A 27,281-nucleotide genomic window follows, 5' to 3' on the forward strand; every position below is an offset into this window, starting at 1 on the left:
TCATAGAATTTACAGTGCAGAAGAAGGCCATTCGGCACATCGAGTCTGCACCGGCTCTTGGAAAGAGCACCCTACCCAAGGTCAACACCTCCACCCTATCCCCATAACCCAGCAACCCCACCCAACACTAAGGGCAATTTTGGACACTAAGGGCAATTTATCATGGCCAACCCACCTAACCTGCACATCTTTGGACTGTGGGAGGAAACCGGAGCACCTGGAGGAAACCCACGCACACAGTGGGAGGATGTGCAGACTCCGCACAGACAGTGACCCAAGCCGGAATCGAATCTGGGACCCTGCAGCTGTGAAGCAATTGTGCTATCCACAATGCTACCGTGCTGTCCTGGTCCACCCACGTGATGCTATGACCAAGAAAGTGCAACAACGCCTATACTTCCTCAGGAAACAAAGGAAATTTGGTGTGTCCACATTGACTCTTAACAATTTTTACAGATGCACCCTAGAAAACTAATCTAGCTGTATCACAGCCTGGTATGTCAACTGCTCAGCCCAAGACCGAAAGAAACTACAGAGAGTCGTGAACACATGTGAGCCCGCACCCCCATCCATTAACTCTGTCTACACCTCACACTGCCTTGGGACAGCGGGCTGCATAATCAAAGACCCCTCGGGTTATTCTCTCTCCCAACTTTTTCCATTGGGCAGGAGATACGAAAGTCTGAGAACACGCACTAACGGGTTCGAAAACAGCTTCTTCCCCGCTGTTACAATGCTCCAAAACAACCCTTTTTTTTTATATACTGAACTGATCTCTTCACACATCTTCTCTACTGAATAGTACTAAACTCCATATGCTCACTGGATTCCTGTGCCTATGTATTTAGTGTGTATTTCTGCATGTCCTATGTTTTTTCATGTCTGGAACAATCTGTCTGGACTATATGCAGCACAATATTTTTCACTGTACCTTGGTACATGTGACAAATCAAAATCCAGTAGCACTGACTTCTTTAAGGATTATTTTATCTCTTTATACAAACTTTTGCATTCTTCTGTCTAGTGCCATACCTGTACATAGCGTGTAAAGGCTTCAATTATATTGCTAAATTTAGGATGAATTTACTGTCCCTATTTATTAATCCCAGAAACAACCTCAGTTGTGTCACATTTTGAGCACGTAATGCTTCTAAGATTTGTATCATCCGTTTTTGGCTCCTTATTAAGCCCATCGTTATCAGTGATGTGACCCAGGTAGTTTATGGATGTCTGGAAAAAGTCACACTTTTCCTTTTTAACTCTGGTTATGGTTTTGTAGATCTTCCAGTGTAGTTTCCAAATTCTTCAAATGCTTTTATTCACTTGAGCTGGTAACGAGGATGCCATCTAGATAACATTGCACCTCATTTAGTCCACTCAGAATTTGATCCATAAATCTTTGAAAAAGAAAAGGAGCAGATGTTATCCCAAATGGAAGTCTGGTGCGTCACAATAGTGAGTAGTGGCTGTGATTTTGCAGCTACATTAATTTGTAAACAAACTTGTGATAGATCAATTTTACTGAATTTCTGACTTCCAGAGAGCAAACAAGCCTTCGGCAGTGGATAGTGATATGCCGGGTTTATAATTGTCTTAAAATCACTGAACCATCTCATTTTAGTACAGGAATTATTGGTGTAGCCCAATCACTTGTAGTAACTGGTTCAATGACTCCTCTTTGAACTAGTCTTTCTAATTATTTGACTTTTGGCCTGATGGGGTATGGTATGGTTCTGGCCTTGAGACATTTGCGTACTGTTTGGTTAATTTTGAGTTGGACTTAAACGTCTGTCATTGAGCCCAGTGAGTCTTCAACCATTTCTAGAAGTTGCTGTAAGTCAATCTTTTAATCAACAAGTTGTTTCTCTGCTCCCCAGTTGAGTTAAACTTTTCTCGACCATGGTACCAAATAAAGCAGGAACGTTTCCCCAGACATCATAGAGAGGCAACTCCGCTGTTTGTCAATTTAGTTCCACTTTTACTGTAATGTATCCTTTTAGTGCTACAACCTCTTCTGTCTACATCATTTCATAACATTTCATGGTTTTAATAGCATATGTTTAACTTCTGATTATAGATTATTTACAGTATCAATGATACAGCCGCACCCGTATCCACTTCCATTTTAACTTGATTACCATCAAGTTTTGGAAATGCCCACAAATGGGTACCGACCCCGTACCAACAAGACACCTTAGTTTCAGCTTCTGAAGCTGTTTGGTCTCCTACAGTAAGCAGCTTCCTCTGAATAGCTTCATAGCGAGTCCATCACTAAGAGTTGCCCCAAACTCACCTGCTTAAGGTCGCCATGAATTGTAAGACCTAAAGATGTGCCGGGCAAGTGGATTGGCCATGCTAAATTGCCCATTAATTGGAAACATTTTTTTAAAAAGAGGGGCTATCCAAAATCCTCAAGGGAGCTTCCCCACGAACTCCATACATTCTTCATCATGAGCGATGAACTGACCATACAGGATGGACTTGTACTGCATGTCATCCCTATTACCCTCCAGAGCTACTACACACAACAGCTGGAAGCAACCAGATACAGAACCAAGGAATCACTGCACTGGCCCTCCAAGTACGCGATATAGAAAGGGAGATCTCCAGATGTGCATCATGCAATGAACTCGAGTGACATCAAGCAAAGGAACTGATGTGTTTACATGAGGTCCCAGACCTCCCATGGTCATTCGCAGTGGCTGCCATTTTTTTTCGAAAATATATAATGCTCAAAAAGAAAACTGGTACAGTATAGTGTAAATGCTTCTACATACATGAGTTGAAGACAGGTGTACGCCAACATAGTTGATTCTTAGAGATAAGTGCCTCCAACTGTACAATGTTTAAAAAAAAAACATGGTTAAACTAGACAACAGGAGAGAAGAGGATTGGGCCATGCAAATATGGCAAAATGTTTCACACCTCCACGTATAGCAAATTCAAAATGGTGCCACATAACCATGGAAATCCTTACAGGGTCAAGTCAGACAAACTTGAGATAGGGGCTCCCATACTTTCCGGAATTTAATTTAGAATGGGGTATGCAAGTTAAGAATTCCTTTGGAGTACATCATTCTAATTTTATGCCAATTCTAAATTGAGGAATACTTATCAGCAACAAAGGATGTTCCTCCGTGATGCAAAGATTAGGATATTATAAGCCTTTTTTCATTAACGTCAGTGTGGTTGGATCAGACATTCTGAATTCTTAGTGTACCCGAACAGTTGCCGGAGTGGCGATTAGGGGATTTTCACAGTAACTTCATTGCAGTGTTAATGTAAGCCTACCTACAACACGAATAAAGATTATTAATATAATTATTATGATTCTCCTACCTGGGAGCCCCAGAATTCAGAATAACATATCAAATTCTAAGGCCAAGCCGAATGTCATCTTGAACTCTAAGTGTGCCACAAGCAGTCAGCCTTGACTACATGACATTTTCGGCACATCGAAGATATAGCAGGATCAAACTTGTGTCTCAAGCTTGGTGTGATGTGCAGATGGTGTAATATTTTGAACTGCGTATCCTTCGTTCTATTAGTTATGGCATAGTCCCATATATTACCCTAGGTCCCCTTATCAATATTGACTGCAAGGTCGCTTTCCCAAGACCACAATGTGTCCATTTGTTACGACACCCTGCGTGCTTCGCTTCAATCCCAGCCTTCTTTGACCTGGAGTCGCAACACAATTCGGTAGCACAGTGGGTAGCACTGTAGCTTCACAGCTCCAGGCTGCAAGGTTCGAATCACGGCTTGGGTCACTGTCTGTGTGGAGTCTACACGTTCTCCCTGTGTCTGCGTGGGTTTCCCCGGGTGCTCCGGTTTCCTCCCACGAAAGACGTGCTGTTAGGTGAATTGGACATTGCAAACTCTTCCTCTGTGTACCCGAACAGACGCCGGAATGTGGCGACTAGGGGATTTTCACAGTAACTTCATTGTAGTGTTAATGTAAGCCTACTTGTGACAATAAAGATTATTATTAATTGAATAAACCAATAATTGTTAGAAAAATACACAAAGCTTTTAGCCCTTGGCTGCCCAATAATTAGTTAAATTTGGAAATTTAAACACAATTACTTTTTATTCACAACAAGAACCATAATGAAGTATACAGCAAATACAACTGGTTAACTATCAACTAATTCCTAATCCCCCACTTTGACTTGCCCACACCCTCAGTATAACACATACAAAATAAACACCGAGGGGAAGAGAAGGGTGTAAATAATAAGGATGAAAGTACAAAGAGAATATTCTTTGTTTCAGATGATTCTTTCTAGCAACCTTTTGTCTCTTCAAACTTTGTTTTTACTTCAAGGGTTTCACTATAGATTCATGTAAGTCTTTGCAGTTTCAAAAGTGCACCAACGTTTCTGGAGAGAAGACTATGGAGAAAGAGAGCAGGTCCTTTGCCCTGAGCATCCAGAATTCAGGCTTTTCTTTCCCTGGGTCTCTGGAAATCATTCCACTCAGGCCTGATCCAAAGACCACCTATTACCAAGCAGAATATGGCCATTTGGCCAATTCAATGGCCACCAGCCAACCAATCGAACCAAATCCCACCCCACCTCTTGAGTTTTTCTCTTCAAAGCCAGTAGAGTGTTCCTGTTTTCATTTTCAAGTTCCTCATTTCCCCTGCTCGACTTAAAGAAATAGGTCCATTAAGTATCCACGGATCAGAATGATAACGGGAAAAACTAAAGGAAGAGGAATTAAGGGAATCATCAGGAAGGACCATTGCATTATTATACTCTCAGGCTCTAGAACAATGTCATAAAACTTACTAGTTAACTGTACAGGTTCCACAGAAATCAGGATTTTTTTCCACCAGGGAGAGTGAAACATCAAGATTCATTGTTATCTTATTAAGGATATAGAATCTTAAATTACAGATACTTAAGGAAGTGTCTTGGGATGTCAAACTGTTGGCATAGCTGCTCAAAATATGACAAGAAAGCACCACTGAACATGCCTCCCAGCCTACAAATTACTCTATTTTGCCAGATATCCATGGTCCATAAGACCTGGTGGAAAATCCGGGTTGTCCTGAAAGGGAGACAGAGCGGACGTTAATTTAGATCTCCCTCCCAGCTGATGGACCATCCTTCAAGCTCTACAAGCATTTAAAATTATAGGATTCTCATACTTGGTAGACCAGGCCTTGAAATCCCTGTAAAAGAACATGTAAGGGGTATGTCGACTGCCTGCTTCAATGTCGAGCCAAATTGAGGAGGGGCCCCTCTGACCCAATCTCTTATAAACCTAAGATGCAAGGCTAATTGAACTGGGAAGCTGCAGTTTGGCAAATTTTAAATAAGTTTTTTTTCTTGTTCCATATAAAGGAACTGAGCATCCTTTAGAAGCTTCGCAGAAAGCAAGATTGGCAGCATCTGTAAAGGATAAAACAACCGTGGCAACACACTCATCTTATTCAATGCTATCCTGCTCAACCATGGAATTGGCACAGGTGATCAACTGAGCAGATCCCACCTAATACAGGCGGGAATATGGGGAAAATTTGCCCCATACAAATGCTTAAAGGAGGGGGTAACCACTGTACGCAGATAAATAAACATTGATGCAAACACTTCAGACAACAACTTCAAATCTATATTCAGTAGCAAAATTGGCCTTTAAGATGGATACTCTTCAGGATTTTTTCTCACCTTCAGAATTAGTGAGATTGAAGGGTCTGCGGCAACAGACTTGCGTCGAATGAGTGACTATACATGCCAGTAAGCGGATCTCATAGCAAGTCTTTAAATTCCTTCTAAAACTCACATCTGAAACGATGAGGCCCTGGGGCCTTAACAGATTGAAGTTCCTTCAATGCAAGAGTCACTTCCTCCTGAGAAATAAGAGCATTTAGGACCAATCTTTGGTGCTCGGAAATTGTTGGGAGCTTAAGGGAAGAGATGAAATAATAATGAAAAAATAAATAATGATCTTTATTATTGTCACAAGTAAGATTGCATTAACACTGCAATGACGTTTCCCCTAGGAAAGAGGACCTGTTTGGGGATTATCAAACACGAGGGACTAAATTAAAGAGCAGGTCCTCCAGGGTTATAATCTCTGGATTACTACCCGAGCCACGTGCCAATTGGCATAGGGTTGAGAAAATTAGAGAAGTTAACACGTGGCTAAAGGAGTGGTGCGGGAAAGAGGGATTCCATTTCATGGGGCATTGGCATCAGTACTGGGGCAGGAGGGACCTGACCGTTGGGACGGTCTTCACCTGAACCATTCTGGGACCAGTGTTCTAGCGAATAGGATAAATAGGTTGGTCACAAGGACTTTAAACTAGCAAGTTGGAGGGAAGGGAAGTGTAAAGCTATGGACAGTATAATGGTTACCGGAGATCAAGGCAGCAGGTTACGTGACAGGTTATTATGTAGAGATATGGGTTCAAAGACAAGGAAAATTAGGAGAACGGGTAAGAGGAAAAATAAATTGCGAAAAGTTACTGATCAAGGTGTTAGGATTCATAACAAAATGAGTTGATGGCGCAAATCATCGTGAATGACTATGATTTAGTGGCCATTATTGAAACATGGTTAAAAGATGGTCACGACTGGGAGTTAAATATCCAAGGGTATCAGACTATACGAAAGGATAGAATGGACGGTAAGGGCGGTGGTGTAGCTTTGTTGTTTAAGGATGGCATCCGGGCAATAGTAAGGGATGATATTCGTGCTATGGAGGACAAGGTTGAATCAATTTGGGTGGAAATCAGGAATAGTAAGGCAAAAAGGTCACTGATAGGAGTAGTCTATAGGCCACCAAATAGTAACAGGATGGTAGGGCAGGCAATAAGCAAAGAAATAACGGATGCATGTAGAAATGGTACAGCGGTTATCATGGGAGATTTTAATCTGCATATCGATTGGTTTAACCAGGTTGGTAAAGGCAGTCTTGAGGAGGAGTTTATAGAATGTGCCCGGGATAATTTCCTGGAACAGTATGTAATGGAACCTACAAGGGACCAAGCGGTCCTAGATCTGGTCCTGTGTAATGAGGCAGGATTGATTAATGATCTCATAGTTCGGGATCCTCTTGGAAGGAGCGACCACAATATGGTGGAATTTAAAATACAGTTGGAGGATGACAAGGTGAAATCAAACACTAGTGTTTTGTGCTTAAACAAAGGTGATTACAATGGAATGAGAGAAGAACTAGCTAAGGTAGACTGGGAGCAAAGACTTCATGGTGAAGCAGTTGAGGAACAGTGGAGAACCTTCCGAGCGATCTTTCACAGTGTTCAGAAAAGGTTCATACCGACAAAAAAGAAAGACGGTAGAAAGGGGAAAAATTGACCGTGGATATCTAAGGAGGTGAGGGAGAGTATCAAATTGAAGGAAAAAACATACAAAGTGGCAAAAATTAGTGGGAGACTAGAGGACTGGGAAGTCTTTAGGGGACAACAGAAAGCTACTAAAAAAGCCATAAAGAAGAGTAAAGTAGACTATGAAAGTAAACTGGCTCAGAACATAAAAGCAGATAGTAAAAGCTTCTACAAATATATAAGACAAAAAAGAGTGGCTATGGTAAATATTGGTCCTTTGGAAGATGAGAAGGGAGATTTAATAATAGGAGATGGGGAAATGGCTGAGGAGCTGAACAGGTTTTTTGGGTCAGTCTTCACAGTGGAGGACACAAATAACATGCCAGTGACTGATGGAAATAAGGATATGATAGGTGAGGAGATGATTGTAATCACTAAGGAGGCAGTATTGGGCAAGCTAATGGGGCTAAAGGTAGACCAGTCTCCTGGCCCTGATGGGATGCATCCCAGAGTGTTAAAAGAGATGGCTAGGGAAATTGTAAACGCACTAGTGATAATTTATCAAAATTCACTAGACTCTGGGGTGGTCCCAGAGGATTGGAAAGTAGCAAACATGACTTCACTGTTTAAAAAAGGAGGTCGGCAAAAAGCAGGTAATTATAGGCCGGTAAGCTTAACTTCGGTTGCGGCGAAAATGCTGGAATCTATCATTAAGGAGGAAATAGCGGGGCACCTGGAGGGAAATTGTCCCATTGGGCAGACGCAGCATGGGTTCACAATGGGTAGGTCGTGTCTGACTAATTTGGTAGAATTTTTTGAGGACGTTGCCAGTGCAGTAGATAACGGGGAGCCAATGGATGTGGTATATCTGGATTTCCAGAAAGCTTTTGACAAGGTGCCACACAAAAGGTTGCTGCATAAACTAAAGATGCATGGCATTGAGGGTAAAGTGGTAGCATGGGTAGAGGATTGGTTAACTAACAGAAAGCAGAGAGTGGGGATAAATGGGTGTTTCTCTGGTTGGCAACCTGTAACTAGTGGGGTCCCTCCAGGATCAGTGTTGGGCCCGCAGTTGTTCACAATTTACATAGACGATTTGGAGTTGGGGACCAAGTGCAATGTGTCAAAGTTTGCAGACGACACTAAGATGAGTGGCAAAGCAAAAAGGGCAGAGGATACCGGAAGTCTGCAGAAGGATTTGGATAGGTTAGGTGAATGGGCTAGGGTCTGGCAGATGGAATTCAATGTTGCCAAGTGTGAGGCTATCCATTTTGGGAGGAATAACAGCAGAATGGATTATTATTTAAACGCTAAGATGTTAAAACATGCTGCTGTGCAGAGTGTGCTGGTGCACGAGTCGCAAAAAGTTGGTGTGCAGGTGCAACAGGTGATTAAGAAGGCTAATCGAGTTTTGTCTTTCATTGCTAGAGGGATGGAATTCAAGACTAGTGAGGTTATGCTGCAATTGTATACGGTGTTAGTGAGGCCACACCTGGAGTAGTGTGTTCAGTTTTGGTCTCCTTACTTGAGAAAGGACGTACTGGCACTGGAGGGAGTGCAGAGGAGATTCACTAGGTTGATCCCAGAGTTGAGGGGATTAGATTATGACGAGAGGTTGAGTCGACTGGGACTGTACTCATTGGAGTTTAGAAGGATGCGGGGGGACCTTATTGAGACATATAAAATTATGAAGGGAATAGATAGGATAGATGCGGGCAGGTTGTTTCCACTGGTCGGGGAAAGCAGAACTAGGGGGCATAGCCTCAAAATAAGGGGAGGTAGATTTAGGACGGAGTGTAGGAGGAACTTCTTCACCCAAAGGGTTGTGAATCTCTGGAATTCCTTGCCCAGTGAAGCAGTTGAGGCTCCTTCTTTAAACGTTTTTAAGGAAAAGATAGATGCCTTTCTAAAGAATAAAGGGATTCGGGATTATGGTGTACGGGCCGGAGAGTGGAGCTGAGTCCACAAAGATCAGCCATGATCTCATTAAATGGCGGAGCAGGCTCGAGGGGCCAGATGACCTACTCCTGTTCCTAGTTCTTATGTTACTGTGAAAATCCCCTGGTCGCCACTTTCCGGTGCTTGTTCAGGTACACTGAGGGAGAATTCAGAATGCCCAATTCACCAAACAAGCACGTCTTTCGGGACTTGTGGGAGGAAGCCGGAAGAAACCCATGCAGACATTGGGAGAACGTGCAGACTCCGCGCGCACAGTGACCCAAGTGCGAAACAAACCTGGGTTCCTGGCGCTGTGAAGTAACAGTGCTAACCACTGTGCTACCGTGCCACCGGTATAACCCTTGGATTCCCTCCCTAATAATTGGTATGAAAACCCTTAAATGCTTTATTGTCTTCCTCAGTTTTAATCAGACTATTGCCAGTGCCCTTGGAATCTAACACAGAGAAAATAGCTCAAGGGTCAGCTTTCATTCAGTCAGAAAGGCCAGGTATCAACTCGATTTCTTGCCAAATTCATAGAAAGTCTGTTTAGCAAACTCCTTTGAGCCTGCAAGGTATCCTGCAGCACAAGTTGCACAAATTTATTTCAGCAACAAGCAGTTAGATCTCCTACCATATCCCTTTCTACTTTAGCAAATTTTACTTCCAATCGGCGCTGCTGTGACACATTTTATGCCTTTTTATGGCCGTTTAAGAAATTACTAGCTCCCTGTGGTAAACCACTGATCATACACTACATGTATTACGGTACACTGCCATTGTACTCCAGTCATTACAGTAAATCCCGGCCTGCTGGCTCCACCCAGCAGGCTCTGTATAAAAGTATACGCTTCCGTGCACTGCCCCCATTCTTGGGTTCAGCTGCCGAAGGCTTAACATCTAGCACAATAAAGCCTCAATAGTTCACCATTCGTCTCGTAGTCATTGATGGTACGTCAATTTATTGTGCTAGAATTTTGAAGATGAACGTCTTACTCAAGCCGGATCGCCTGGAACTGAACCCTCACGCAGCCAATGCCACAGCGGCTTTTGAGCACTGGCTAGCCTGCTTTGAAGGATATCTCGGAGCATCCACAGAAGTCATCTCAGACCCACAGAAGCTCCAACTACTCTACGCACGGGTGAGCCCTCAAGTCTTCCTCCTCATTCGGGATGCTCCCACCTACACGGAGGCGATAGAACTACTGAAAGCACGGTATATCAGGACTGTAAATCAGGTATTCGGCAGGCACATCCTGGCCACGAGACGGCAACTCCCGGGGAGTCTCAGGATGATTTCCTGCGTGCCTTGCGGATACTTGGCAGAAACTGTTGTTGCCAGGAGGTGTCAGCAGTCCAACACACGGAACTGCTGATCAGGGATGCCTATGTCACAGGTATTAAGTCCAACTACGTCCGCCAGCGCTTATTAGAAGGGGCCTCACAGAGACAGTACAGCTCGCTAACTCCTTAGAAGTGGCCTCCCGCAACCTGGAGTCCTACACCTCCGACCGCGCGGCACCCTCGTGGGCGTCATGGGCCCCACCGTCATCCGACCTGGGTGCACCACACGCCTGCGCTGCACGGCAGGCAGCTAACTCCGGAGGCCCCAAATGCTACTTTTGTGGCCAGAACAAGCACTCCAGACAACGCTGCCCAGCACAGAGCGCGGTCTGCAACGGGTGTGGCCAGGCCCGATCGGTCGCTGCCATTTCTAGGCCCAGCATCGCTACTGCAACACCCCCATGTGCGATCCAGGGGTGCCGCCATCTTCCCCGCCGCCCGCCACGTGTGGTCCGTGGGCGCCGCCATCTTGGATGTCGCCCGCCATGGGTGCCGCCATCTTCGGCTCCATTTTGGAACACACCCCAGGACCCCTGCTCGCCTGGCCGTACACTGGCCGCTGATACCTCCGCCACCTCCGATCGTCCCTCCCATCAACTTCCGCAGCTCGCCTCCATCATCCTCGATCAGCCCCGGCCTCGCAACCTCGCGACCGCTACAACGACCGTACGGACCAACAGGCACGAGACAACCTGCCTCTTCGATTTCGGGAGCACGGAGTGTTTCATCCACCCAGCTATAGTAAGGCGCTGCTCCCTCCCGGTTCTCCCCGTCACCGAGAAAATCTCCCTGGCTTCCGGATCCCATTCTGTACAGATCCGGGGTACTGCGTCTCGACCCTCTCAGTACAGGGCGTAGAGTACAGTAACTTCAGACTCTACGTCCTCCCCCATCTCTGCGCTGCCCTGTTACTGGGTCTCGATTTCAGTGCCATCTCCAGAGCCTTACCCTGAAGTTCGGCGGACCCCTGCCCCCCCTCACCGTCTTGTAGCCTCACGACCCTTAAGGTTGATCCACCCTTGCTCTTCGCGAACCTCACTCCGGACTGTAAGCCCGTTGCCACGAGGAGCAGACGGTACAGTGCCCAGGACAGGACCTTTATTAGGTTGGAAGTCCAACGACTTCTGCGGGAGGGGGTCATTGAGGCCAGTAAGAGCCTCTGGAGAGCTCAAATGGTGGTAGTTAAGACTGGGGAGAAGCACTGGATGGTCATCAACTACAGTCAGACGATCAACCGGTACACGCAGCTCGATGCGTACCCCCTTCCCCGCATATCTGACATGGTCAACCAGATTGCGCAGTATCGAGTCTTCTCCACCGTTGACTTGAAATCCGTATACCACCAGCTCCCCATCCGCCAGGAGGACCGCCAATACACTGCATTCGAAGCAGATGGCCGCCTCTACCATTTCCTTAGGGTTCCCTTCGGCGTCACCAATGGGGTCTCGGTCTTCCAGTGAGAGATGGACCGAATGGTTGACCAGTACGGGTTGTGGGCCACGTTCCCGTATCTGGATAACGTCACCATCTGCGGCCACGACCAGCAGGACCACGACGCGAATCTCCAGAAATTCCTCCACACCGCCCAACTCCTTAACCTTACCTATAATAAGGAGAAATGTGTTTTCTGCACAACCCGCTTAGCCATCCTTGGTTACGTTGTGCAAAATGGAGTCCTAGGGCCCGACCCCGACCGCATGCGCCACCTTCTGGAACGCCCCCTCCCTCACTGTCCCAAGGCTCTGAAATGATGCCTGGGATTCTTCTCATATTACACCCAGTGGGTCCCTAATTATGCGGACAAGGCCCGCCCACTCATCAAGTCCACTATTTTCCCCCTGACGGCTGAGGACGCCGTGCCTTCAACCACATAAAGGCAGACATTGCCAAAGCCACAATGCAGGCAGTCAACGAGTCCCTCTTCTTTCAGATGGAGAGCGACGCATTGGACGTGGCCCTGGCCGCCACCCTCAACCAGGCGGGCAGACCAGTGGCTTTCTTCTCCCGTACCCTCCATGCCTCTGAAATTCGGCACTCCTCTGTCGAAAAGGAAGCCCAAGCCATTGTGGAAGCTGTGCGACATTGGAGGCATTACCTGGCCGGCAGGCGATACACTCTCCTCACTGACCAATGGTCGGTTGCCTTCATGTTTAGTAACACAGACTGTGGCAAGATTAAGAACGACAAGATCGTGAGGTGGAGGATCGAACTCTCCACTTATAACTACGAGATCTTGTATCGCCCTGGGAAACTCAATGAGCCCCCAGATGCCCTGTCCCGTGGTACATGTGCCAGCGCACAAGTAGACCGACTTAGGGCTCTCCACAACGACCTCTGTCACCCGGGGGTCACCCGGTTATTCCACTTTCTCAAGGTCCGCAACCTGCCTTACTCCATCGAGGAGGTCAGGACCGTGACCAGGGACTGCCAGGTCTGCGCGGAGTGCAGACCGCACTTTTACCGGCCGGACAGAGCACATCAGGTGAAGTCCTTCCGCCCCTTTAAGGGCCTCAGTATCGACTTCAAAGGGCCCTTCCCCTCCACTGACTGCAACGTGTACTTTCTCAATATCATTGATGAGTACTCCCGTTTCCCTTTTGCCATCCCATGCCCTGACATGACTTCTGCCACTGTCATCAAGGCTTCACACAGTATCTTCATTTTGTTTGGTTTCCCCACCTACATCCACAGTGATCGGAGCTCCTCGTTCATGAGTGATGAGCTGCATCAGTTCCTGCTCAGCAAGGGTATCACCTTGAGCAGGATGACCAGTACAACCCCCGGGGAAACGGACAGGTGGAGAGGGAGAACGCGACGGTCTGGAAGGCTGTCCTGCTGGCCCGTCGGTCTAAGAGTCTCCCCGTCTCCCGCTGGCAGGAGGTCCTCCCCGATGCGCTCCACTCCATCCGGTCGCTCCTGTGCACTGCTACCAATGAGACCCCTCCTGAACGTGTGTTTGCCTTCCCCAGGAGGTCCACCTCCGGGGTCTCGCTCCCGACCTGGCTGACAGTTCCTGGGCCCCTCCTCCTCCGGAAGCACGCGAGGACCCATAAATCAGACCCCCTCGTCGAAAAAGTCCTCCTCATCCATACGAACCCACAGTACGCCTACGTGGCACACCATGACGGGCGACAGGACACAATCTCCCTCCGGGACCTGGCACCCGCTGGTGTTCCCCATCCACCAGCACCACCACCCCCGTCCTGGTACCGCCCCCACCCCCTCCGGTTGCCACCCCCGCCCCTGCATCGGTTCCCCCCCCCCCCCCACCAGCGACTATCACCGCCACCCCCGCCCTGGCGGCGCTCGCCCCCCCCCCCAACCGGCTCCACTACTGGGTGAAGAAGGAGAGGACAACACTCTCCCGGAGTTGCAGGTATCCACATCAGCACCCACACCACATCCGGGACTGAGGCGATCGCGGTGGCGGGTCAAAGCCCCCGACAGTCTCGACCTGTAACTTTGCTTCACCCCCGCTGGACTCTTTTTTTTAAACAGTAGGTGAATGTGGTAAACCACTGATCATACACTACATGTATTACGGCACACTGCCATTGTACTCCAGTTATTATAGTAAATCCCAGCCTGCTGGCTTCACCGAGCAGGCTCTCTATAAAAGTGTACGCTCTCCTGCACTGCCCCCATTCTTGGGCTCAGCTGCCGGAGGCTTAACATCTAGCACAATAAAGCCTCAATAGTTCACCATTCGTCTCGTAGTCATTGATGGTACATCACTCCCTAGCATAAGCCGTACGAATGTTCCAAAGGGTTGAGGGTCTTACATCAGAGAGGGAATTGACTGAGTAGAAGATGCCAAATTCTGTCTGAAAATATGTATTGAAAGAGTTATCCCTGAGCAGGATTGCTCTTGGCATAAAAAAATTCTAGCATTGATGAGGAGCAGAAAAAATGTGAAGCCTTCACTCCTATGATGAAGAGTTCTCCACACATCTAAGTGCCCTACTTTTTCACAAACCGCGCTAATGCAATTGCCTGTTGGGTGGGCGGGGGGGGGGGGGGGGGTTTCTGGTTACTGGAGGTTTGTCCATCAAGGGGTTCAGATGACAATTGAAGCTAATTAAGGAATTAGCCGACTGCAGGTCAGCAAAGTCCATGAGGACTTTAGTGACAAAGTAAGGGAATAGTTTGGAGGACCATACACATTCATTATCAAGGCAGAATCCCCATATAAAAGACCCAACAATCATGTATCCACCACCCTCGTTTTTCACACAGTTCTCTATTTTGAAAGGAATATTTTTTGTTGACTACTGGTGAGAACAAGGTGAAAAAAAGCTGCCCCACCCAGTCTGGCTCAACTTCAAGTGTTCCATGTCATCTAAATGAGTTTCCTGCAACAAAGCTATGTGAAGTTTCTCCTTTTTAAGGAAAGCCAAAACCTCTTTTCTCTTAATAGGATGATGTATTCCCCGTACATTCCAGGAGCAAGTTTTTAATGAAGCCACTGCCATTGCTCAATCATCTTGAGAAAATATAGGTTAGGATTTCGGGCGTGGATCAAAACATACCTCCCCCATTTCTTTTTCTTGGATAAGAGACCATTGCAGGATACAGTTAACAATTCTTTTAATCCCAAAGCGAAAAAATAAAATTGCGATGAGACAAATTCTAAGGGGGCATTACTCAATGCATGTGAGGACTTGTAGGGCTATCCCGAGAACCATTCATCACACTCAGGAGACATACCCCTCAAAAAAGAGTAAAAATGATAAGCCGGAATGAAAATGGGTAATTTCCCTCCTTCATTCTGACCTCACCCATGAAAACATAAACCACTCACCCACTTCCAGGCAGTGGCGCTACTCGTATTTATCAGGATTAAAGTAAGGAGATTGTAAAGCATTGATTACCATCATAAAGTCCTGATAACAAGAGGAGACGTATAACTATCATGCAGCTCTGTTCCCATATCAACTCACAGTGCGTCCCTTAACTAGAAGGAACACACTGAAGGGTATTTCCCATTTATAATAAATGGAAGTCCCTGAGATGCTTAAGGATAAAACATGCAATACAGTGCTCAACTGGTAACATATCCCTGCTAACTTGGTAAATAACAACATACAATCAGACAAAGTTTTACAACGGGGATAAAGTCTGGATTTTAGATTGAGATGCAGAGCTTATTCCAAGTTATTGCCATCAATGGAGTTCACATTGGTCAATGCCTTAGCCTGATTCTCAAATGTCTTTACGGAGTTGTCGGATACCACCCTCAATCTTGCAGGATTAAGTAGGGCATAATGCACCCCAGCAGCCTTGAGTCACCGCTGAGAAATCTTGGAAGAAACTGACCTTCATCCCCTCGTAGAGCTAGGTCCTACCTCGCCTCCCTGCCTTCAACACTCTGCCGATCTCCAACATTATGGAAAGAGATAATTAGCGGCCGGGCCATTGATTATCCCTAGGCCTCCGAGACAGGATACGGTGTGCCCTTTCCAACTTAATATGCCCAGCTTTTGTATTCAGCTTAAGAAAATGTGGTAGCCAACTCTGAAAAATTTGATAGAGAGCTTACCCTCTTCCACTCCTGGCAAACTGATGACCCGGACATTTTTTTTCTGCCCTCAGTTCTTCAGATCATCCAGGTTTTCTGACATACTACGAAGCTGGTTTTCTAGGGATTGTAAGCGGACTTCAACTGAGCAAGTTGCATTTTGGACAATCAGAATTCTCTCCTCCGATTCATCGAGCCTCTTATTGGTATTCGGCTCAGTTTCGTGAGCACTAATATTCTGTGCCAATAGCCAAGTTTATCATCAATGATTTCAATGAGGTTCGCAGTCATCATTTGTAATGCGTTATGTCCTGGATCAAGAGCCTGCTCGAGGATCAGATCGCCGTATTGAAGAGGCAGAGCCATCCCAGTTGCATCCGACTGCTTCTTTTTCTTGGCAATTTTGTTTTAGTATTTCTCTGCACTTTCTCGGCACCACCGAGCCAAAAATCTTCTGGGGACATATTATGGAGTATTCACTCCCATATTAGGTTGTATGTTCTGGGTAAACAGGATAAATGAGAAGATTAAAGGATGAACAGCGCCAGAGTCCATGGAATCGCCACTATTCCCGCTTCTGCATCATGTGAACCCAGCTAACACCTTTGAGTGGAGTGGTAAACAACATTTGGCTTAGTTGATTTGTATTCCAAGTTGTTTGAACTTGTCTTTATGCCAAATATGACAAGTAAAACAGTAAATGTCAAGCTCAAGAGATACTTTGCCACACACGGCATTCCATTGAGACTCATGACAGACAATGCTCCGCTGAATTTCGCAACTTTGCACGCATATGGGACTTTTGAACATATCACGAGGCAGCCCCCTATATCTACAGTGAAATGGTTTGGTAGAACGAGTGGCACGTTCAGCCAAACATCTAAAGAAATGTGCATGGGATCACACAAACTACTATGCTGCACTCCTTAGCCTGCAAAATCTACCACGTCAGCCATTGAATGTCAGGTGTACGAGGACCACTATTCCTATTGCCAAGGTCCAGCTGCAGCCTAAACTTGAAACTAAACTGAATGATGCCCTCCTGCAATGCAAATTGAGAAACAAAACATACTGCGATTGAGATGCCCATGGACTCGGCCCTCTACCATCAGGTCAAACGGTCAGGATTCAGACCACACATGGCCATGACCAGTTGGCAGTAGTAATGCCCCGCAAGCGAACAGTTACGCAGTATCCTCAGACAGTGCCCACTATGTCTGCAATCAGTGTCCCCTTCTGCAAGTAGCAACAGATAACTCAACACTTCAGTCATCTGGTCTGTGGCACCAGTCCCCTGCACCGGTTGACATTCAGACTCCTGCTGAGGCCAACGATGTTGATGGTTATGGCCATGTCACTGAATGTCAAAGGGAGGTGGTTAAACTCTCTCTTGTTGGACTTAGTCATTTTCTGGCACCTGTGTGGCGTGAATGTTACTTGCCACTTGTCACCCCAAATCTGAAAGTTCTCAAGGCCTCGCTGCATATGTCCAAAGCTGTTCCATTATCCCAGGACTGGTAAATGGTACTGTAATTTTAAAAAAATTTGTTCATGGGAGGTAGGCATCGTAGGTTGTGCTAGCATTTATTGCCCATCCCTAATTGCCCTTGTGGGGGCAGTTCAGAGTCACCCACATTACTGTGGGTCTGGAGTCACATATAGGCCAGACCAGGTAAGGACAGCAGATTTCCTTCCCTAAACAGCATCAATGAAGCAGATGGGTCTTTACGACAATCAACATTGGTTTCATGGTCACCATTAGACTTTTAATTCCAGATTTTTATTGAATTCAAATTTCATCATCCGCAATGGCAGGATTTGAACCTGGGTCACCAGAGCATTACCCTGGGTATCTGGTTAACTAGTCCACTGACGATACCACTACGCCACCACCTGCCCACCACTATGCCACTGCCTCCCCACCACAATGCCACTGCCTCCCTTGTGGTTCCTTCAATCACCAATATCAAAGACTTCCAACCAAGATAGTTTATTCCGAAACTCAACAGCGATATACAACACTTGTGCTCTGCTGTGCTCCCAGGGATTACACCTGCGCTCCTACCACGAGACCTCTTAACGTAGCCAGGTCATCACATTCTCACGTGATTATTTGGTCTCCACCTTCCTGTATAATCGGGACACCTGGTAGCATATATATATATATTTAGCGTATCCTGCATCTGACAAAGACATAGATGAAACATCCGTGTTAGTAACAGTGAGGGCACAGAAAGACCACAACACCACCAACTAGTGTAATCACATGCTCCGGGTGCCTAAGTAGGTCATTCACAAGATTCCAGAACTTCAGCCTTGGAACTGACTATCGTAACAGACTTCAGAAGGATGTGGACAGACTTCCGGTTGCGGCTATGCGGAGCTAAGCCGCACGATTCGGCAGCTCCCGCGAACACGGACTTTCGGGCCCAATAGAAGAGCCCCAACGGAACTTTTTTTTACAGCCAACCCGTGGGGAAGAGAGGAGAGAGGTTCCCTACTAACTTGTATGGACCGGACCCGCAGCGAAACGGCCAAAAAGTGGCATTGGAGCAGCGGGAGAAGAGAGGGAAAACAAGCAAAATGGCGGCGGCCGGGGACAAAGAGGAGATGCAGGAATTCATCAAGCACTGCTTCGAGGAGCTGCGTAAGGAGATGGTGGCGCCTATGTTGGCAATAATTGAAGGACTTGGGGCAACCCAGAAAGCCCACGAGGTGAAGATCCAGGACAAAGTGAGTGAGAATGAGGACGAGCTCTTGGGCCTGGCGGTGAGAGTGGAGCGGCACGAGGCGCTACACAAGACGTGGGCGGGAAGACTCGAAGACCTGGAGAACAGGTCGAGGAGAAATAATCTGAGGATCCTGGGTCTCCCAGAAGCAGTGGAGGGGGCCGATGCCGCGCATATGTGGGCACAATGATCGGGGCGCTGATGGGCGCGGAGGCCCCCCCGAGGTTGCTGGAGCTGGAAGGGGTGCACCGGGTGCTGGCGAGGAAGCCCAAGGCAAATGAGCCGCCAAGGGCGATGGTGGTGAGATTTCACCGGTTTACGGACAGAGAGAGGGTCCTGAAATGGGCCAAGAAGGAGCGGAGCAGCAAGTGGGACAATGCAGAGATCCGAATATACCCGGACTGGAGCACGGAGGTCGTTAAGCGGAGAGCGGGTTTCAACCGGGCCAAAGCGGTGCTGCATCGGAAAGGAGTGAAATTTGTAATGTTGCAGCCGGAGCGACTGTGGGTTACACATAATGGCCAACACCACTACTTCGAAACGCCCGAAGAGGCGTGGACCTTTATACTAACTGAAAAGTTGGACTCTAATTGAGGGTTTGTGAGGGTGGGGGGTGTTTGAGGGTTGAAGTATGATGGTTGTTGTATATAGGGGGTCAACCACGCGCAGGGAATGTTATATGGGCTGGGGGAGAGAGACAAGGCCGCGACAGGAGCTGCGCCAGAGGGGGCGGGGCAGGCTTTGGAAAGTGCGGGGTTCTTTTCCCGCGTGCGGGAAGAAAGGCGGGAAGGGGAACGAAGGAACGTATATTGATGGGGAGACTCCCACACGGGGGGGGGGGGGGGAGCCGGGGTCAGCAGGTGTCAGCTGACTTAAGGGAGATATGGGGGAGCAAAAAAGCTAGACAGGAATCTAGGGGGGGGGGGGGGGGGGTGAGTGATGAGTGAGAGCCCCTCCAATCCGGCTGATAACGTGGAACGTGAGGGGCCTGAATGGGCCGGTGAAGAGGGCTCGAGTGTTCACGCACTTGAAGGGACTGAAGGCAGACGTGGCTATGCTCCAAGAGACACACCTGAAGGTGGCGGACCAGGTTAGGTTAAGAATGGGATGGGTAGGACAGGTATTTCACTCGGGACTGGATGCGAAAAATAGAGGGGTGGCAATTCTGGTGGGAAAGCATGTGTCATTTGAGGCCAAGACTATCGTAGTGGATAACGGAGGGAGATATGTGATGGTGAGTGGTAGGTTGCAAGGGACGTGGGTGGTGTTGGTAAATGTATACGCCCCGAACTGGGATGATGCTGGATTCATGAAGCGCATGTTGGGGCGCATTCCGTACCTGGAGGTAGGAGGACTGATAATGGGAGGGGACTTCACTACAGTGCTGGATCCAGAACTGGACCGCTCCAGATCAAGGACGGGAAAGAGGCCGGTGGCGGCCAAGGTGCTCGGGGGTTATGGATCAGATGGGGGGAGTGGACCCATGGAGGTTTGCAAGACCGCAGGCCAGGGAATTTTCTTTCTTTTCCCACGTGCACAAGGCCTACTCCCGGATAGATTTCTTTGTTCTGGGCAGGGCGCTCATCCCGAGGGTGGAGGGGAGGAAGTATTCGGCCATAGCCGTTTCGGACCATGCCCCGCATTGGGTGGAAATGGGGCTGGGAGAGGAGAGGGACCAACGCCCGCTGTGGCGGCTGGACGTGGGACTGCTGGCAGATGAGGCGGTATGTGGGAAGGTGAGGGGGTGTATCGAAAGGTACTTGGAGGCCAACGACAACGGGGAGGTGCGAGTGGGGGTGGTATGGGAGGCGTTGAAGGCGATGGTCAGGGGAGAGCTAATCTCCATCAGGGCTCACCGGGAGAAGACAGAGGGCATGGAAAGGGAGAGGTTAGTGGGGGAGATTTTGCGAGTGGACAGGAGATACACAGAGGCCCCGGAGGAAAGATTACTTGGGGAAAGGCGACGGCTCCAGACGGAGTTTGACCTGTTGACCACGGGGAAGGCGGAGGCACAGTGGAGGAAGGCGCAGGGGGCGACCTACGAGTACGGGGAAAAGGCCAGTCGGATGCTGGCACACCAGCTCTGAAAGAGGACGGCAGCGAGGGAAATAGGGGGAATCAAAGATGGAGGGGGAGCCACGGTTCAGAGTGCAACGAAAATAAACAAGGTATTCAAGGCCTTCTATGAAGAGCTGTACAGATCCCAGCCCCCAGGGGGGGGGGAAGAAGGGATGAGACGATTCCTAGACCTACTGCGGTTCCTGAGGGTGGAGGAGCAAGAGGCGGCTGATTTGGGGGCACCAATCGGGTTGGAGGAGCTGAGTAAGGGTTTGGGGAGTATGCAGGTGGGGAAGGCCCCGGTGCCGGATGGGTTCCCGGTGGAGTTCTATAGAAAGTATGTGGACCTGTTGGCCCCGCTACTAGTGAGGACCTTTAATGAGGCAAGAGAGGAGGGGAACCTGCCTCCGACAATGTCCTTGATTCTGAAGCGAGATAAGGACCCACTGCAATGTGGATCGTACAGGCCGATTTCGCTCCTCAATGTGGACGCTAAGTTATTGGCAAAAGTGCTGGCCACGAGGATTGAGGACTGTGTCCCGGGGGTGATACATGAGGACCAGACGGGATTCGTAAAGGGCAGGCAATTAAATACTAATGTGCGGCGGCTCTTAAACGTGATAATGATGACATCGGAGGAGGGAGAGGCGGAGATAGTGGCAGCCATAGACGCGGAAAAGGCCTTTGACCGAGTAGAGTGGGAGTATCTCTGGGAGGTGTTGCGTAGGTTTGGGTTCGGGGGAGGGGTTATTAGCTGGGTTAAGCTCCTTTACAGCGCCCCGGTGGCGAGTGTGGTGACGGACCGGCGGAGGTCGGAGTACTTTCGGCTGTACCGAGGAACGAGGCAGGGGTGCCCCCTGTCCCCCCTGTTGTTTGCATTGGCGATTGAACCCTTGGCCATATCACTGAGGGAGTCTAATAAATGGAGGGGGGTGGTCCGCGGGGGAGAAGAGCATCGGGTGTCGCTATACGCGGATGACTTGCTGCTGTACGTGGCGGACCCAATGGAGGGGATGGTGGAGGTCATGCAGACTCTGAGGGAGTTTGGGGAGTTCTCGGGCTATAAGCTCAATGTAGGGAAGAGTGAGCTTTTTGTATTACAGGCAGGGGACCAAGAAAGAGGGATAGGGGACCTACCGCTGAGGAGGGCGGTGGGGAGTGTTCGGTATCTGGGATCCAGATAGCCAGGAGTTGGGGGGCCCTACACAAATTGAATCTGACGAGGTTGGTGGACCAAATGGAGGTGGACTTCAAAAGATGTTGCCGCTCTCGTTAGCGGGTAGAGTGCAGTCGGTCAAAATGGTGGTCCTTCCGAGGTTTTTGTTTGTGTTTCAGTGCCTTCCCTTCGTGACCACCAAGGGCTTTTTCAAGAGAGTAGGTAGGAGTATTATGGGGTTTGTGTGGGCTAAGAAGACCCCGAGGGTAAGGAGAGGGTTCCTGGAATGCATTAGGTACAGAGGAGGGCTGGCGCTGCCAAACCTAGGGAGTTACTACTGGGCAGCAAATGTGGCGATGATCTGCAAGTGGGTTATGGAGGGAGAGGGGGCGGCATGGAAGAGGATGGAGATGGCGTCCTGTAAAGGAACGAGCTTGGGGGCGTTGGTGACGGCACCGCTGCCATTCTCGCCATCAAAGTATACCATGAGCCCGGTGGTGGCGGCAACGTTAAGGATCTGGGGCCAGTGGAGACGGCACAGGGGTGCAGTGGGAGCCTCGGTGTGGACCCCGATCAGGGGTAACCACCGGTTTGTCCCGGGGAAGATGGACGGGGGGTTCCAGGGCTGGCATCGGGTGAGGATTAGAAGAATGGCGGACCTGTTCATTGACGGGACATTTGCGAGTCTAGGGGCACTGGAGGAGAAGTTTGAGCTACCCCCGGGAAATGCATTTAGATATATGCAGGTGTGGGCTTTTGTGAGGCGACAGGTCAGGGAATTCCCGTTGCTCCCGGCACAAGAAATTCAAGACAGGGTGATCTCGGGTGTATGGGTCGGGGAGGGCAAGGTTTCGGCAATACACCAAGAGATGAAAGAAGAGGGGGAAGCCCTAGCAGAAGAGTTGAAGGGTAAATGGGAGGAGGAGCTGGGGGAGGAGATCGAGGATGGTTTGTGGGCTGAGACCCTGGGTAGGGTTAATTCCTCCTCCTCATGTGTCAGGCTCAGCCTGATACAATTTAAGGTGGTTCACAGAGCGCACTTGACGGGGGCGAGGTTGAGTAGGTTCTTTGGGGTAGAGGACAGGTGTGGAAGGTGTTCAGGGAGTCCGGCGAACCATGTTCACATGTTTTGGTCATGCCTGGCACTGGAGGGGTTCTGGAGAGGAGTGGCGGGAGCAATATCTCAGGTGGTGAAAGTCCGGGTCAAGCCAAGCTGGGGGCTAGCAATATTCGGAGTAGTGGATGAGCCGGGAGTGCAGGAGGCGAAAGAGGCCAGAATTCTGGCCTTTGCGTCCCTAGTAGCCCGGCGAAGGATCTTGCTATTGTGGAAGGAGGCGAAGCCCCCTAGCCTGGAGGCCTGGATAAACGACATGGCTGGGTTCATAAAGCTGGAGAGGATTAAGTTTGCCTTGAGAGGGTCTGCGCAGGGGTTCTACAGGCTGTGGCAATCGTTCCTAGACTACCTCGCGGAGCGTTAGAGGAAGGTCGGTCAGCAGCAGCAGCAGCAACCCTGGGGGGGTGGGGGGGGGGGTACGAGAGATTGTTTGAGGGGATGGAGGAGCAGGAGATAACATGGAGGGTGGGGGAAACTGGCACGTGCGGGCGAGAGCCAGTGTATAAAGCTATGTAAATATACCATTTTGCCATGTATATATCTTGTTCAGTGCGATTTTGTGTTATTTTGTTACGGGGAGGGGGGGTTATTGTTTGTAAGGGGAAAAAATTGTGTTGTTAAAAAACTTTAATCAATATATTTTTTTTTTAAAAAGAAGGATGTGGACAGACTGGTAAAATAAGAAAACATGACAGATGGAATTTAATTTAATGCAGAAAAAAGTGAAGTGATGCACATTGGGAAGAAAATGGATAGGCAATATAAACTAAATGGTATAATATTATACGTAGAAAAGGCTTTCCATTTGTTGTATCTTGAGCTTGTCACAATTTTGACTGTAGATTTACTTTACATTTTAACAAAAATCATATTGCAGTTAAAATAATCCAATTTTAATTTAGTTCCACTTTTTTGACTTGACCCAATAGATTAGAAATAAAGTAGATTATTTTAGTTTGGGTTGGAAAGAGAAATATTATGTTTCAAATACTTTTAAGATATTGCATTTCAATTTTTTTGACACTTCATCCAGTATGCATGAAACTAAATGAATATAAACAACTTCAAAAAAAATATGGTACAATATTATCCAAATTATGTTGGAGCAGGGATTCCATGTCATGAAAGTGAATAAGACTTGGAATTTATGTTTTGGTTTAGAATTATGTTTGGATAAACTTTACACATACTTACTCAGTCAATTTTGTATTTATTTTCTTTTGAAAATGGAGAAACTGACTATGTTTTGCCTTTCAGACTAAAGAAAATGTCACAGCAACTGTTACAGAATTGAACATTATTTTGGAATCAAACGAGTTTTGTGATTTGAGCCGATTCATATCTAGGTAAGGCCTTGAGATTTGTTATATTAAAGGTGTACATTATTTTCTTCGGCAGTCCTTGGAGTCGAGGATGACTTGCTTCCACACTTAGTGATTCTCAGGTGACGTTAAGAGGAGTCCAAGGCTTGAATTACAGTCTCTGTCACAGTTGAGGCCAATGGTGGTCAGAAGAGCAGGTGGATGGAATGCCCGGTTGCCAAGCATTCGGGGCTGGTTTAGCACAGGGTTAAATCGCTGGCTTTGAAAGCAGACCAAGGCAGGCAAGCAGCACGGTTCAATTCCCATACCAGCCTCCCCGAACAGGCGCCGGAATGTGGCGACTAGGGGCTTTTCACAGTAACTTCATTTGAAGCCTACTTGTGCCAATAAGTGATTTTCATTTCATTTCATTTCATTCCTTACACTGTTAACACTTGGCTTCAGCTTGCTCTCGGTGATGAAGCATGAAGTGTTCAGCTTTTTCCTGAATGTTTTTCCTCCACTGTGGGTGGTCTTGGACCAAGGATTCCCTGGTGTCAATGGGGATGTTCCAATTTTTCAAGGTCGCTCTAAGGGTGTAATTGAAGCGATTCCTCTGCTTTCCTGGGGCTTGCTATCTGTGGCAATTCTGAGTGGAGTGCTTGTTTTGGGAGTCTCGCATGAGGCATGCAGATGGTGTGGCCACTTAGCAGAGCTGATCGAGTGTGGTCAATGCTTCGATGTTGGGAATGCTGGCCTGAGCGTGTACATTGACAGAGGTGCACCTATCCTGCCTATGGATCTTGTGGAGGCAGCATTCGTAATACGTCTCCAGGAATTTGAGTTGCCTGCTGTATATGGCCCATGTGTTTGAACCATTTAAGGGTGCGGATATCACTACTGCTCTGATCGACCAAAGGCGTCGATTTCCGTGGACAAATGTTCCATGTCCAACCTCTGGTTGGACTGGCCGACCTCCTGCATTTCGCAAGGTCCAGACGCTGCACTGGGTACCACCGGCAACTGCTCCGGAGGGAGGAGCACCACCGGGCTCGGGATATGTGGTTGGTCCTCGGGCACCTGTTCCACCAGGCTCCGGAGCTGGTCCACGTACCAATTTGAGTCCTTCCATTGCACCTGCACTGTATACGAGACCGGCTCAGACCGTTTTATGATTGTTCCCAGAATCCAGTAAAATTCCGGATGTAAACAGTCGCCAGCGGCGAATTCTCTCATGGGCCTGCCTTGGGTGAGGCAGGTTTCTGCTGAGCCTGAGGTCTGTTTTCACATCGCAAGTTTGAATGTCTATACGGCACGTTCTGCCAACCTATTTGAGGACGGGTGATAAGGCGGGGTGCGGACATGACGGACCCCATTTTGCTTCAAAAAATCCGCAAACTCTGAACGAGTAAACGCGGTGCCATTGTCCGACATGAGTATCTCCAGGAGTCGGTGAACACTAAAAGTCTGCCTTAGCTGCTCGGTGGAGGCACGCGATGTAGGCATCATCAACCGGTGTACCTCCATCTATTTAGAATGCGCTTCTACGATGCATAGGTACTGTGACCTCTGGAAAAGCCCCGCAAAATCCACATGGAGGCGGGACCATGGCCGGACCGGCCATTCCCAAGGGTGGAGTGGAGCTGCCGGGGGAGGGTGGGGGGGCGGGGGGGGGAGCGAGAGGGAACTTCTGGTGTTCTTGGCACAGGGTACAGGATACTTTGCCAACTTCTTGATATCCGCGTTGATGCCAGGCCACCACACATAGCTCCTGGCCAACATTTTCATTTTGGAAACCTCTGGATAGAGGTCCTGTAAATTGGCCCGGGCTGCACTCAGGAACCTCACAGCAGGATGCTGTCCACCACTCTGAGTTCCGCCACTTTTGTGGTAAACGCCGTCAGATTCCCCCGGGAAAGCACAGTGCTGAGCCCGTACAGCACGATGCGGTGAACTCTAGCCCACAACAGGTCCGTCTGTGTCCAAGTATTACTTGGCCTACCGTTACAGGTAACAAGGCCATAAAATGTAAGGTGCGACTACATCGTCCGATGCTGCCGGCGTTGGCGTGCTGGTGGGTAGCGGGAGGCAGCTGACCGCATCCGCGTGGGGAATCTTCGTCCTTGCGCAATGTTCCATAATATACTTGTACGCCTCCAGAAGGCGAGGCCAACGCTGAATGCGGGCAGAGGCTACCAGGGGAATTGCCTTGTCCTTTTCGAATAAACCCAAGAGGGGTTTATGGTCGGTATATGCTGTGAATGCATGTCCATAGACATACTGATGGAATTGTTTTACTCTGAACACCAGTGCCAAACCATCCTTTCATATTTGGGCATAATATCACTCCACCACCACTAATACCATCGTACATTCTGTGTGCCAGGCCGGTCCCTATTCCGTAGGGTGAGGCGTCACATGTGAGCAACAAGGGCTTTGACGGATTGAAGTGAGTCAGCAAGTGGGAGGACGACAGTTGCCGCTTTACTTCGTCGAGTGATCTCTGCTGCGGCGGGTCCCAAATTAACCACTGGCCCTTCTTTGACACCAAGTACAACGGGTCAAGACCGTCGGCAAGTTTGGGATGAACTTCCCGTGTTAGTTAACCAGGCCTAAAAAAAACAGAGTTCCGTCGGACCCTTTGATACAGACGCCTGTCGGATGGCCTGAACCTTATCGCCTAATGGGTGTAGTTCTTGCCTGGCAACCCTGTAGCCCAAATAGACCACCTCCTTCATGTAGAACACGCACTTTTCACGCCGCAGACAGACCATGGCCACCTCGGACCTATGCAACACGTCCTCCAGATTTCTCAGATGCTCCTGGTCA

The 27,281-nt window shown here is 48.4% G+C and overlaps 1 protein-coding gene across 4 annotated transcripts in view; it reads left to right on the plus strand.

Moving 5' to 3' along the window:
• Positions 1-27,281, plus strand: part of cenpp (centromere protein P) — a 452,755-nt gene that overhangs the window by 71,647 nt on the left and 353,827 nt on the right. For all 4 annotated transcript variants that reach the window (XM_072472643.1, XM_072472644.1, XM_072472646.1 and 1 more), the window contains exon 5: positions 24,409-24,497. In XM_072472643.1, coding sequence (XP_072328744.1) covers positions 24,409-24,497 — 89 coding nt within the window. The remainder of the gene's footprint in view (positions 1-24,408; positions 24,498-27,281) is intronic.

Source organism: Scyliorhinus torazame, chromosome 13 (genome assembly GCF_047496885.1).
Source record: "Scyliorhinus torazame isolate Kashiwa2021f chromosome 13, sScyTor2.1, whole genome shotgun sequence".
NCBI lineage: Eukaryota > Metazoa > Chordata > Chondrichthyes > Carcharhiniformes > Scyliorhinidae > Scyliorhinus > Scyliorhinus torazame.